Source organism: Arvicola amphibius, chromosome 11, assembly GCF_903992535.2.
Source record: "Arvicola amphibius chromosome 11, mArvAmp1.2, whole genome shotgun sequence".
NCBI classification, from domain to species: domain Eukaryota; kingdom Metazoa; phylum Chordata; class Mammalia; order Rodentia; family Cricetidae; genus Arvicola; species Arvicola amphibius.
In genome coordinates, this window is record NC_052057.2 from 112584318 (window position 1) to 112599439 (window position 15122).

The following is a 15122-nucleotide window of genomic DNA, read 5'->3' on the forward strand; positions in this document are numbered from 1 at the left end:
CCTATCGAATGCAAAATGCAGGTACTGTCCAAGCAGACCAGGCTGCACACCACGATGCATAGCTTTTATTTGATCCATGTTCTTCTTTGAGACCCAAATTAAAATTCTGACTACTCTCTATCTGGTGGGAAAAAAACGAAACTGAAATACAGCATAGGGGTTGACCATATGCAGAGAGAAAGGAAGCTGGGGTACTTAGAGAGGCATTGTAGCTCTCTAGGAGAGAAAAAGCACGTAGGGAGAGGAGAGAAAATGCAGGTAGGAAGAGGAGGGACGCAAGGATTTCCAGGAAGGTCCTGAAGCGGTTTTCCTGTGTTGCTGTCCTGTGAATATTCACAGCCTGCCCTCTGAGAAAGACACTGCCAACAGCTGAGTATGTGGAGAGGGGTTTGTGCTGCTGAAAGGTGCAGCAGCCAGGCATTGGGACAGTGACAACTGGGAAGGAGATAGTGTCAGGAGTCCAGGTCTGGGCCAGAGAGCCTTCTCATCCCATGGAGGTAGGAGGAACAGTCCCTTCTGTCCTTGTAGGGCTGGGATCCTAATGTTGGTGTCAAAGGGTTGGTCAACTCATTCATTTTTCTCCCTTTCAGCAAATGCAAAATTTTTCCCTTTTGATGATTAATGGGAAATAGAGTCTATTCTTTAAACAACAGTCAGTTGGCAAGTTTCTAACAGAAATGCAGGGCAGAATCTCAAGTCAGTTTCACCGTTTCAGGGCATGAAGTGGACATGACAGCCATCCGACGCCCCTGCATTAAATCAGGTGATGCTATGGTAGGACTGATTATTGTTAGGGTGGTGGTGGGACTGAGCTTTCCTATGTTGCCCAGGCTGGTCTTGAACTCATGTGCTCAGAGACCTCTACCCCTTCAGCTTCCTGAGCAACCGGGAGTACTGGCATGTACCATACAATCCTACAAGGTGTGGTTGTGGGTTAGCATGGCCCATTAAGAACTTGCTGTGATAGCTAATGAGTGTACGGGCCGGGCCGTAGAGATCTCAGAAACATACTCTTCTTAGTAAAGCTTTGCTGTCAGGCGACAGAAGAAAATAGCACTTTCTGGGATCGCTGTCTATTAATGTTGTCTATCTAATGCCTTTCTGCCAGTTTTTACTCTATTTTGCAGACAATAAAAATAACAGCTGCTAACAGCTAAATTGTTTGATGCACTACAAGCCGATGAAAGAGAACTCAGTATTGGAATGTGTATGTATAGCTTCAGAGCTATTTCTGATTCAACCGTGCGTATCTCAGAAGTTAATAGGACACTGGATCAAACCTTATATATGAGCTACCTGAAACATGATTTACATACAAATTACACTCAACCTCATTCAACTTTAAATGAAACACATATTATCCAAGTAATGCTTCACAAACCAAACAGCTGGTTCAACCCCATGTCCCAGTTTGTCAATGTGCTGTATTATGTTTCTGTCTGAAGTTTGTGACTTGAGTCTAGGTTACATTTATTTTCCCAGTAATGGGGACTAAATCTACCACTGAGTTATACCCCAACTCTCTTTTTTTTTAACTGTACCACCTTTCTGAGAAAGGAACTGGCTAAGTTACCCAGGGTGTTTTGAACTTAGTCTGTAGCCACAGCAAGAGTTGAAGTTGAGATGCTGCTGCCTCCGTCTCCTGGGTAGAAGAGAGAAGGTTATGGACCTTCGACACCATTCCTGTCTCAGTGAGCTTTGTTCACTTGAGAATCTCAGTGTTGATCAAAAGGAGCTAGGAATTCTAACGTGATTTCTATCTTCAGAACGCCTGTTGATTTGACAACATCCGTGTTGTGGTAGGAGTAGGTTACATACACATGTCTGTGTACGTCGCGTGGTAAGGGCTGTATTCGTGTGTTTTTGGATACATCTTCAACAACCCTAATGAAATTAGGAAAGTGAAATATTGCTGGTTTGAGATTGTGTTAAGAAAACTGAGGCAGAGTGCCTGGTGGCCTTTGATACTGTAAGAAAACTATACTCTCCAATAACATGCTTCCCCTGGGAATAAATAATAATAACTACGTTACTGGAGTTCTGATGTACGGAAGGAAAATGCTTCTAAAGAGGTGGGTGACACAGTTACATTTCAAAGAGGGCTTTATGAAGGGCGTTTTTCTGTGTCAGTGACGGAAGACCCACATTGTTTAATGTACTCGGGTTCTGAAGGACTTCATCCTCGATGGCAAAGCTTTCAAACTTCCTTTTCCTTCTAAAACGGCTCTTTGGTAATTATGCCAAATAAGTTTTGGCCATATGTAAGATTTTTGTGAGTCCCCTCTCCCCCTCCCCTAGCCATAGTGTGCGTATCAAAAAAGAACCGAAGCTTCCATGACTATGACTGTCCCTGGCCACCACTGTCCTCTAGGAAATAATGGTTCCTTGTGCCAGAAGTATCAGTCCTTGAAGCCCATGGACCACAAAGCTGTTTGTAGCCTTTAAGCCCATGGCATCAAAATGTCGTGAATATGCATGATTTCCTCCCATAGGGACCCAGGCATAAAGTAACTCAGGGCGCCCTCAGTGGAAGTTAAAAAGATAATTTCAGTGCAGTTGTGTATTTATTCATTAATTGGTCCCTCAAAATGCAAGAGATGTCCATGAAGTCATTAGGATAGACCCCAGCTCAGATAGCCTCCCACTATAAGTACCACTGTCTTCCTCACCTGGGCTCCTCCGATAGCTCAAGTCAGTGCCTCTTCTTTTTCCTTTACTCTGTTGTCTTCTATTTCCCAAGCAATGGCCAATGATAGTAAAACACAAGTCAGATTTCTTTCTTTTCTATTCAAAATTTGATGTGGGAGGGTCTTCTGTTTTAATAAAGAAACTGCCTTGGCCAGCCCTTAGGTGGGTGGAGTAGACAGAACAGGAAGAAGGAAGTGAGGTAGATGGCTCAGTCAGATGCCACGTCTCTCCTAAGTTAGTCAGACTGCCGTGCCTCTCCTAGGGAGAGAGATGTGATGAAGCCAGCCACCAGGCCAGACATGCTGAATCTTTCCGGGTAAGACACCGTTCATGGTGTTACACAAATTATTAGATATGGGTTAGTCAAGATGTGAGTAAGAGGCTGAAAATAATGGGCCAGCCAGTGTTTAAAAGAATACAATTTGTGTGTTGATATTTTGCGTGTAAAGCTAGCCGTGCAGGAGCCAGGGCAGCAGAAATGCAGCCCGTCTGCTCCTCACTACAAAACTTAACCAGCAGGTTTTCATTTCCTTGGGAAAGAAACAAAAATGATAGATGTACTTCTTGTTCAGTATGAACTCACTGAATGAATCAAAGTATATAAATTAACTGAAGGAATAAGAATACATAAATAAAAGATACTTTGCTCTTTGGTAGTAATGTTCTGGAGGACATTATTAATGTAACAGCGAATAAATACAAAAGCATTGCTTTCCTGTGGTCAAACTATGAATAAAAACAGTTGGTACAAACGGTAGACAGACAGTCCTACGTGGATGGGAAAAGACAGTGGGATTTGGGGATGATGTTTGTGCATTTCAGGGTTAAAGATGGTGGAAAGGCATGGTATTCCAGAGTAAGAAAATCACAGGAACCAAAGTTTGGTGGTGTTGATTCATATCCAATAAACAGCAATAGCAGAGACACGGGGTATAGGAGGTGCTCTGGGCAGACTCTGGAAGTGAGCATCAATCTGTAGCAAACATTGCAGAACTAGAGTGTAGAACAGAGGATACAAGGGGGACAAATTAGTAAGACACAGGGAAGGTGGAGTCCCTCTCCCCTAGGGTCTTCATTGTGTCTGATTAGCTGAGAGCCAAGACTTTGGGAGGACTGAGTGAGATCATCCTCCCTTCTCTGAGGACCAGCTCAGACAAGTGCATTTAAAGCAGATCATGAGCCATTCTTAATCTAAAACGTGTGTCTTACAGCCTCAGCATTATCTTCAGCCACATCAGTGGCACTCCTCTCTTCTTGAACCTAAACCTCCTGATATGTTATGATTTCATCTGCAAAGGTTTATTTTATGAGAGAAACAAACAACAGATTTAGGTCTTAATTAATTTTAAAACTCCACAGATTTTTAAATTTTGCTTAATCTTTGAATCTGCTTATAAATTAAAGCCCCTTTAAACAACCTAATTCAAACCCCAGAAGATTAAGTTTGGGGATGTCTTTTGGGGGTAGAGTGCTTGTCTAGAGTATATAAGACCCTAGGCCCAGTACCCAGCAGCACACAAAACAAATACATAACTGCAGCAAAAGCCACCAAATCCTGTATGCATCTATTGTTGAGTATGTCGGCGCATCTTTATCTTCCAGTCACACCCCAACCACACCCCAACCACCCCATGAGGGTATACTTATTCTCTGCTTGTCAGTTTTTTTCGACCTTCCTCACACTGACTTATCGTGAAAGTCTTCCCTGTGATGGGTTCCGCAACCAGCCAGGCCAGATTACATTTCTGCTGCAGGAGGCATTGCCCACGAAATCTTGTTCCCATCCATTGCAAGATGGATGACTGTGGATTCTTGCGATGCAGTGAGATGAGAACTTTCGACTCAATGGGATGCCTGAGAAGGGAGCAAACAGCTGTGAGCTCCCAAACTGAACGCGGAAGACTGGGCATGCCCTTGTGTGAACATGCTTGAATATGGCGGCTTGTACCAAAGGAAAACGACTCGGGAGTTTGAATTTCAAGTTGTCACTCATCTCTGGCTTCTCTCTGTGCTCCCTTTCAGGTATTTGCACACAATCTACTTGGGGATTCGGAGTCGGCAGAGCGGGGAGAGCGGCAGGTGGCGGTTCTACTGGAGGATGGTGTATGAGTATGCCGATGTGAGCATGCTGCACCTGCTCGCCACCTTTCTGGAGAGTGCTCCGCAGTTGGTCCTGCAGCTCTGTATCATTGTACAGACCCACAGCTTACAGGCCCTCCAAGGTAAGGGTTCGCAATCTGGTTTCTGAATTGAGGGAGAGATTGGCTACTTTGGTCACAACCCAAGGATGGCTGACTGTCCTTCATTGACACGGGCCTCTTGCATGTCTGCTTTTTTGCACATGATTTGTGAATTATGCGTGATATTTCCTGCACCATTTCCTGGCATGGTTAACTAATATGAAGACCATCCCTCCAGCTATCTTTTTAGCAGAAAAAAAATGTGAATTATGATTTTGCACTTGCTCCCTATGGGCATAGAGCCAAAGCCTTCTGGTTTTCATGGTAGAATAATTACAAAAGTTACAAAGACAACAATAACTGTTATTCTCCATTTAATATGTATACATATACACATACATGTGTGTATGTGTGTGTGTGTGTGTGTATGGATAATCCATACCATTGCCTTTAACATTAAGAAATGGAAAAGGAAAGATGAAAGATGAAAAGGAAATGTTATCTTGATGAAAAGAAATCATATGGAAAATGTTCTGAATATTTAACAATATAATATTTCTATACTATAGACCTTATGGAATGTAGATAATTATCTATTCAATGTTTTGTCATACGATCAGCAAGACTGTTGCATTTATAATAAGCCTGCCTGGTATTTCTTTAGGGACTGGTGCTCAGAACCATTCTAAAACAAGGCCTGAAGAAGATAAGGTGGTGACCATAGCTAGAGAGGTGAACGGGCTGGTGTGGTGGGTACAGGACACCTCTACTGCGTGTGTTTCCTGGTGCGTTTGTCACTCCTGTAAGCAGGCTGGTGTCTCATGGGTAGCATGGTGCAGCGTGCGTGCTCTTTCCTCCTCAGCAGAGCTGCCTGAGTTACACACGTCATGGCCATGTTCTGCCATGCTCCAGCTACAGACGTGATCCGAATGGTGTTTGGAAGCTCCGGGATCTCTGTAGCTGTTATGGGAAGAGCATGTTCAATTTGTCTGGGTGTTTTCAATTAGAGAGGCCAGGGTGGATATGACCAGAAAAGACATAAAGAAGGTGCTGCTAAGATGAAAATGCCATCTGCTTTGTCTCTCTACGCTGAGCTAAATGTGAGGGATTATGACTTGGAAACAGACTCGGTTACACCATGGGAAAGCTTGCTATTTTGTTGCTATTTGTTTATAGCTTTTAATGGATTTTATTATTAACTAAATTTATTTATTTATTTTACATCCTGACCTCAGTGTCTCCTCCCTCCTTTCTTCTCCTCCCAATTCCTCCACCCCGCCCCCACATCCATTCCTTCATTTCTGTTCAGAAAGGGGAAGGTCTCCCATAGATATCAATAAAACGTGGCATATTAAGTTGGGGTAGGACTAAGCACCTCTCCTTGTATTAAGCCTGGGCAAGGGAACCCGGTTTGAGGAATAAGATCCCCAAAGTCAGTCAAAGCCCTAAGGGTCAGCTCCTGCTCCCACTGTTAGGAGCTCTGTAACTAGACCAAGATATACAACTGTCATGTATGTAGAGGGAGTAGGTCAGTCCCATGCAGGCTCCCTGATTGCCAGTTCAGACTCTGTGAGCCCCTATGAGCCCAGGTTAGTTGATTCTGTGGGTTTTCTTGTGATGTCCTTGATCCCTCAGACTTCTATAGGATTTTTTATAAACAGAAATGAACATAGCACAGGCTACTTTCAGATTTGCTGTGCAGCAGAGGCTGGACTTGAGCTCTTTATCCCCCTGCCTCCACAGCTCAGGTGTGGAATTACACATGTCTGACATCACACCCAGCTTCATAGCAACTTTTCCAGTCACAGAAAAGAAAATATATGATCTGATGTATTTATCAAACGCATACTAGAGTCACTGGGCAAGTGAGCTGTAGACAGGCAGGGGGTTTGAATTACGTTCTTGTCATATTCTCAGCTGCAAGTTTGTCAGAGGATCACTGTGGCAACCTTAGGAAAGTTTCCAAAAATTAAGAGGCTCCATGTCTCCTGCAGCCGCAAGTAATGACATACTAAGGAGAGCCCAAAATCATGTTTTTCTTTTCTGTATTCACAAGGTTTTGCTCAGTCAAAGTTGAGCCGTTTGCAGACCTTTAAAGAATATGGTTGTTTGAGAGAATTTTATTCAGCTCATAGAGCCCTAGTAGTGAATGTCCCTTCACTTCAGAGATTCCCAAACCAATCCTGATGTCACACTAGACAGCCTTGCTTTCAGAAGCAAATAAATAAATAAATAAATAAATAAATAAATAAATAAATAAATAAAGCCCACAAAAAAAAAAAAAAAACATGGAGTCTATTTTCTGTTGACCAGCTGCTGCTCTTGGGGCACAGAGTCTGCCCTGGAGTGGGCTTTTAATACAACCAGTGTTATTGCACTGGGCAGGACTGGCTTTCCCTTTCCCTTACCCAGCAGGTATCAACTGAAAATAGCTTCTTGGTAAGGAGTGGGACTTTGTATCCACCTTCCCTTCTCCCTGATGGAATTTTGCTGGTCTAAACTTGTATAGGTCTTGTTATTCTATTGGATGGTTTTAATTTTGCTTTTCACTCTTCCCGTTACTTTTTTTTTTGAGAGAGAGAGAGAGAGAGAGAGAGAGAGAGAGAGAGCATGCACAGAGATGTGGGGCAGATCTGGAAGGAGTGAGGGAGGGGAAGGAATATGATCAAAATATATTGTATGAAAATAATTTCAATTAGGTAAGAGAAAAGGACAAACACAACCATGAGGTATGGTTCTCCGGTGCTAGAAATCAAGTAGGAGGAAGAGAAAATGGACACCCGCACAGAAACAACAGAGAAAAGCTCCAGGAAAGGGAGGCCGTGTGTGCTGGCTTTGGGCAGCTGGGAGCGAAGCCTGATGGGTGTGGACAGTAAACTGGCCCGCAGAGCTCTCCACAGACACTGGCAAGTTGTCCGGTGTCTCAGACAATCTTGAGCTGGGTATTGTACTTAATCCCAGTACTTTGGGGATAAAGGCAGAGGGATTAGGAGTTCAAGGCCAGCTTCAGTTACAAGGTGAATTTGAGCCAGATTGGACTGCACGAATCCTCCCCTCAGGAAAACATAAAACAAACACAAACAAGCAAACAAACATGGACAATCTTCAATTCTCTGACAGCTCTGGTAACTCTTCTAGTGAGTGGATGCCTAGTGAGTAGAGAATGCCATGTAAATGCTTAGTGTCCTGTGAGTAAATACACGAGGAAAATCAAAGCCAATTCAAACATAAATACCCTCTGAAAACACCGGGTGCTTTCTCTTCTCTTCTCTTCTCTTCTCTTCTCTTCTCTTCTCTTCTCTTCTCTTCTCTTCTCTTCTCTTCTCTTCTCAGCTTCTCTCTCTCTCTCTCTCTCTCTCTCTCTCTCTCTCTCTCTCTCTCTCTCACACACACACACACGAAGGCAAAGGCAACCCTTAGTACACTGATCGCTTTGGGTTTTGGTGTTCTGGAGTCACGGGTTCACTCTCTGGCCTCAAAGGAACTTGAACCCATGACCTCCAAGTACTCAGATTCCAAGTGTGTCTTGCCATGCTTGGCCCAGGGCTTAGTCTTCTCAGATTATTTATCTTAAACGAAGCAACCAAAGTTTGAGTTTCTTTGAATTGCATCTCTTCACTGACAGTTTCTTTTCCCTTTATCTACTATGACAGACGTACTCTGAGCTTATACATTGGACCTCAGTGTTGGCCAAACAAAAGCTTTCTATCTAGTTTCGGAGTACTGCAGGGGAACCAGGACCTGTGTCGTTCCCCAGGTGATCAGTGGGCACAGTGACCCAAACTATCAGTAGAATCGGGCCAGCAACCCAATACAGATGGCAAGCCCATGAGGTTGATTTTTATTATTGTTGGTTTTTAACAATGAAGGAGCTAGGATGCTATTACAAGGCAAAAGAATGAAAGCACACTAAGCAAACAAGAGGGTCTCACACAAACCCTCTGCAGCCGGAAGCCAGTTCAGGCTTCTCACTGATGCCTTGCTTTGAAAGGACATCTATCACCAGCAGGCACTTCTGCTCACAGATGATCTCTTACAGTGGACCAGCTGATGAAGGAAATTGATACAGGTTATAAGAACAGTCTTTTCCCTCTGGAAAGCAAAAGGAGCCAATCCAATAAAAGGCCTTAGCTTGACACGCATTTCATGCATCTTTGGCGATGAAATGCTTGGGATTGGAGGGTAAAAGCACTGTCCTCTAAGCAGATAACCAACAGGCAGGCAACCTGTGAGGGATTTCCAAATAGCTCTCAATTAGAAGCTCAAATCTTTCTTATTTAGCGGGCTGAGAATCACCCTAAGTCTGGGAGGCTCTTCACGTGACTCTGATTAAAAGTCCTGTTATACCATAAAAGGGAAATTGCTTTTCTACCCCAATTTCAACCATCTCCCCTCCGAAGGACACTTGGATCCAAAAGGAAAATCAAGCAAGAAACATGGCATTTTGAAAACAAAGGTTCAAAATTGAATTCTCCTTGTGAAAAGTGGGTTATGACCAAAACTCTGTTAACTGTGAAAATCCTTTCTCTGTCCTCGCTTATTGAGTCATTAAGTCAGTGCTGCCTTCTCAGGCTGAAAGCTGACAGGCTTAGGGAAGAGCTGGCAAATGTAATCATCCTTCAGTTCCTCCTGGTCCAGAAAGACAGCCTGACTGCTCTTCTGAGACCATGAATCAGGACAGCGCTGCGTCTCAAGCCTGAGCAGCCAGTGCTTTTCATCCTCGCTGGCAGCTGAGTTGGGATAATGAGAGCTAGTTTGTGGCTCCTTCTCCGGAGGCAAAGCATGCCTGGCTCCAGCTCTCCTGTGTGTAAGGAACGTGTAAGGAGGCCCAGCAATGAAAGACAAGGTAGTCAGTGTGCCCTGTGCTTCCCAGGGACAGAGTATCCCCATATCCGTACCATATCCCCGGAACGGGAGGGGGGGCAGGCCAGCAAGGAGCGACGGGGACTAACAAGCAGAGGTGGACTGTGTGCTCTCACTTCCCTTGCCAAACAAACTCCACCCTTAAAACCAAGTCTACCACTTCACGCTCACCCTTCTCCTCTTCTTCTATTCTCCTCGTGGTTCTCACAGACATCTTCAGAGCCTGTTGAAGTTACAAAGATACTCAGCCCTCTATTGCCACTCATTGAAACTTCAATTCCAGAGCAAGTTGCCAAGGTTACTGTGTCACGGGATTTTCTTCGGTGGTCACGACATCCTTGTCCTCTCAGCTTTGAGGATATTGCAGTTTTCTTCCCTCCTGGAGCCCCTGCCCAGGTGTTAACCTTGCCTCAGACGTTAACTAGCTCCCGCTGTGCCCCAGCAGCCTGGTACCTCCACACCTGTCCTCTAGAACACAGTGCAGACTGGTTAGTATTTCCTCACCGTATCCTGAACTTCAGCCAAGGCTCTGTAGACAGATCTCACATCATGGCTAAGCCTCTATCTGCCTGTGTGTACGGGAGGATAAAAATGGTACCTAATTCACTAGACAGTTGCAATTAAGTGAGAGAGTAGAGGCAGAATGCTTGGCAAAGGCAGCCGCATTTCCTAGTCTGTAATGTGCATGCCGTCTATCTACTTGAGACTTTGGCTAAAGTAAGAGATCCGAGTGAGTCTTAGGTGGAGACCTGATGTTTTAAAGCAGGAAAATAACAGCATGTGAAATTAGAAAGAACAGTCCAAATTTTAGGTGCAAATTAATGGGTCTGCTTTGAAAAGAAAGTACAAGAAATTTCACGAAGAAAGAGTGACCTGATCCTTTGACAGGCATGAAAAAGAACAAAGCCCCAGGCAGGAATACGCCTGAACCTGACTAAAAGGAAACAGCAGGTCTTCCAGAACAGCCAGTATTTAAACATTTATTCTGAGATGTCAAAAGACAAGAAATTAGAAAGTCTTACAAACACAAGGGATAGTAGGACTTGGAAAAAGTGACCAAGAACTAAGGACTTTTGGTTCCATTGTAATAGTAAAAGTGCAGGCCAAAGGTCAGGCTTATACCCACATGACCTATTAAGAAATTGGTAAAGTGGCAAGCTGCGTAAAGGGTCTCTGAAGTCACTTTCAACTTTGCGACAGCAATTTTCTGGCTGTAGAGAGGCCTCACGTGCATGGGTTCACATCTATAAATTCAATTAACACAAATATGCAGGAAAAAGGTCTTGGGCTTTAAGTACGTCTGATCGGAGCTTGCCTATTTTTTTTTCTTGTCTTTGTGTTCTAATCCTGATGATTTACAAAGCATCCATATTGTATGAGGTATCATAAGCAATACAGCAGTGATTTGAGGTACATAAAAGGATGTGTGTAGGTGTGGATATACTACTCCATTTTATTTTCTATGTGAAACTACACATTTGACACATGTAGGAAGTCCTGGGGTTTAGTTTGTTTAAAGACATTTTTTAGAATCGACTCATGTCAGACTGTTGTCTGCAGACCTTCCTCAGCAGAAGAGCATTACTCGGCGTCAGAATTCCTGTGTTCAACTTACATACCCCATACAACAGCCCCGGGACTGTCATGTAGGACCACAGTGTACTATGTAGCATTTGCAATGACCATTCCTGTACGACAGCCACGCACAAATACAGGGCAGTGCTAGACTTTGACAGCCAGGTACACACCTGGCCACATTCAAAAGCCATGTTCCTCATAGGCATCGTGGAGGTTAAGCAAACAAAATCAGGGCTTGCTAGATTGGGCCAGTGCCAATCTACCAACCCAGATATCCCCATGTTTTCCAAATGGTTTTAATCCTTCATTTTTATTTTCTGACTTTGCCTGTCATGGTTGGAAAGATGACATTCTATCTTTCAAGTATATTTAGTTGTAGTATGCCAAATGAGTTACTGACTTCTGTGTTTTGAATGTAAAATGTCTTCCAAAGGCGCACGGTGCTGTTGAAAAATGGCAGAATCTCTGAGAGGGGACTTAGCAGAAGACGCTTAGGCATGAAGGGTGTGTCTTTGAGAGGGGTATTGAACGCCTCCTCTCGCTCTGTCTCCAGATGCTGTGACATGAACAGCATCTTCCACCAGGAATTTCCTCACCACCCAAACCATTTTGACCAATCAGCCATAGACCAAAACTTTCAAGATTGAAAGCCAAAAAAGACTATAATCTTTACAACCTGGTCCTTTGTTAGTAATGAAGCTGATGCATGGAGAAATACTGTTCCTAACCTACAGGAAAGCTTTTCTAAACCAAAGCAAGACACTTATACCAGCGTCTATTCGTGTTTGCTCATATTCCGGATGGCCTTGTGTGCATTTGCAATTGCCCTCTTCATCTGCAGTTTGTCGTGAGTACTTTGTGACAAGAGAAGGGGCTCGGATGTCCCTCAGTCAGTAGAGTCCTTGCCTAGCATGTAGAAAGCCTGCATTCCATCCAAGACAATGAGTAAAACCAGGGTTGTTTTCTTGGGCGCTGGAGGCAGGAGAATCAGAAATTTGAGGTTATTCTCAGAATAGCAAATGTGAGGTCAGCACTGTGTGTCAGCACTTTGGTACCCTGTACCAAAGTGGAGGTCCTAAGGCCTGGGATTTCTTTTCCTTTCTTGTATCAAGCAAGTCTAATGGCGAAGTCAGCAATTAAGGACTTTCCTAAAACATCCAGAAAATTCTTAGTCGCCAGTGACTAAGAATTTTCTGCACTATGAAAGCCACCTCATTTGTCATAGCCTAATAATGAGCCTCGGCCTAAATCTCAGGCTTTTGGTCTAAGTTACAGTAAAACAGATGGAAACCTGCTCTTCGCCATTCCTTCTGTCCCCAGCACTTGCCACTGGCTTCTGAACCTGCCAGCTCCACATCTGTATTTCTGCAGAAAAAGCAAAGCACAGGACAGAGTGCCAATCTGGGAGTGGGCCACCATCTGAGTTCCCTTAGACCTATCTGCTTTGTAGTTTCCACTTCGGTTTGTTCATTGGCACATTTATTGAATGTCTAGGATTGTGTAATTAATGGTGTGTAAAACTATGTAAAATTTGCCTCAAAACTTCACATTGTGTTGAAAGTTTACAATGTAGCACTACAAACTACATAGAAAAACATATTTAGAAACACACAATATGTCTGTATGTGTTCTAGAAAGTATGGTTTTGTTTTGGGGATGCAAGCATAGGAGGAGCCTCATCTCGTGTGTGTGTGTGTGTGTGTGTGTATCTGTGTGACTTGTTTTATTATGCATAAGAATAGGTTTTATAATGACATTTTATCAATGTATATGTATGTAGTGATGAGCTGCAGGCTGCATTCCTGCCGCCCGGTTTTTGGCCTCCGGCTAGCTTATGCCCAGAAATAATAATATGGAAACTGTATTCTTTTAAACACTGCCTGGCCCATTATTTTCAGCCTCTTACTCACATCTTGACTAACCCATATCTAATAATCTTTGTAACACCACAGATGGTGTCTTACCGGGAAAGATTCAGCATGTCTTACCTGGTGGGCGGCTTCATGGCATCTCTCTGAGGAGAGGCAGGGCAGTCTGAATAACTTAGGAGAGGCGTGGCATCTGACTGAGCCATCTACCTCACTTCCTTCTTCCTGTTCTGTCTACTCCACCCACCTAAGGGCTGGCCAAGGCAGTTTCTTTATTAATTAACCAATGAAATCATCAGATAGATAAAAGACACACCTACATCATATGTATTTTAATCAGATTATAGTCACCCCATTATCTTCTCTCCCACTTTCACTGATTCCCCTTCTTCTATAGAAGTCCCCTCTACTAGGATCTCTCTCTCTCTCTCTCTCTCTCTCTCTCTCTCTCTCTCTCTCTCTCTCTCTCTTTTTCTTTGATGACCCACTGAGTTGAGGTAGGGTTGCTTTTATGAGTATGGGCAAAGGATCCTAACTAATGACTGCACCACTGAAGGAAAATGTCTCTCTCCCTGCCAACCACTAATAACCCACAGTTTGTTTACCTGTTCTTTATTCATTTATTTATTATGTATACAGTATTCTCAGTACTCTGCCTGCACACCAGAAGAGGGCACAGATCTCATTACATATGGTTGTGAGCCACCATATGGTTGCTGGGAATTGAACTCAGGACCTTTGGAAGAGCAGGCAGTGCTCTTAACCACGGAGCCATCTCTCCAGCTCCTGTTTACCTATTCTTAAACTGCTTGAGGGGCCCTTGGTTCATTCTCAAACAATTTGGACAGATTCTAGACTTGAAAAGGAATCATCTGATATACGTGTTTGATCACATCTTCCTTTACTTACTGTATTCAACCCCAGGACCACAATCTGCACGGAATATCAGCTCAGCATTGTAACTGAGACAGTAAGAGCTCACAGGGTGCCTTCTCCCCTGTGGGGTTCTACCTCACACTTCTAATTCGAGAAGTACCCAGCATGTTCCCTCCAGCCCATTGCCAGAGTCCTCCCGAGGTTGACCTGAATACTCAACCAAAGTTTGGCTCTTTTGGCTACTGGAACTGTTTGCTTTCATGCTCTTTGTATTTAAAACTCTAGTTTTTGCTGTGTGGCTTGGTTAAAGTAGTTTTATTAGCAACACATAAACTGATAGAGGAAAGATGAATGCGAAAACAGGATTTTGACAGCCTTGGAAAGGCTGAGTAAGACCAGGGAAGAGTAGGAAATTCCTCTTATTTTAGAGCCCTGGGTGGAAGGTTTGTGTTCCCTCCCATGCAATGAGTGGTGAAGGCTGTGCCGCACCTCTGCCCCCACCCTTCAGCATGCTCTGTGCTGCCTGCTCTGTCCTGCACAGCACTGAAGAAGAGCAGTCTGCAGAGTGGCATCAGCCCCGAGCCACTGTCGTTGTCACTACAGAATCTAAGATATCTTGGTGCTGGGTTTTTCCTTTTGTGATGATGTGATAATTAGAGGACCTTCTCCCCTGGGAAAGATAAGCATGTCTGATATTTCAAAATGAAGACATCACTTCAGGCAATCATATATACCAGTGCTGGAAACAAGAAAAGATGAGAAGCAGCTGCTCAGGAAACAAGAGATGAATGCCTAGAGGAAGGTGTGCCTGCTTCAGACCTGGGCCCAAGAAGATTCTCAGAATAATAAAAAAGGGCACACAAAGGCATACTCTGGATGATCAAGGGGACCAGTTCTCAATACCACTGTGACCACCAAGCCAGGCAGCACAAGAGTATGGCATATATGAAAGAGCAAAACTATAGAAAATCTGTTTCTGCAGATTTCAGTTGGTTTTATTTGTTATCTTTGAATCAGGCAGAGTGCCGGCCCTAAAATGTTACAGAGTTCTGTGTGTAATCACAATGTC

At 43.8% G+C, this 15122-nt stretch overlaps 1 protein-coding gene across 1 annotated transcript in view; it reads left to right on the forward strand.

The window, feature by feature from the left end:
- Xkr4 (XK related 4) overlaps positions 1–15122 on the forward strand; it is a 314653-nt gene that overhangs the window by 189033 nt on the left and 110498 nt on the right. The window contains exon 2 of the mRNA XM_038348407.1: positions 4711–4910. Coding sequence (XP_038204335.1) covers positions 4711–4910 — 200 coding nt within the window. The remainder of the gene's footprint in view (positions 1–4710; positions 4911–15122) is intronic.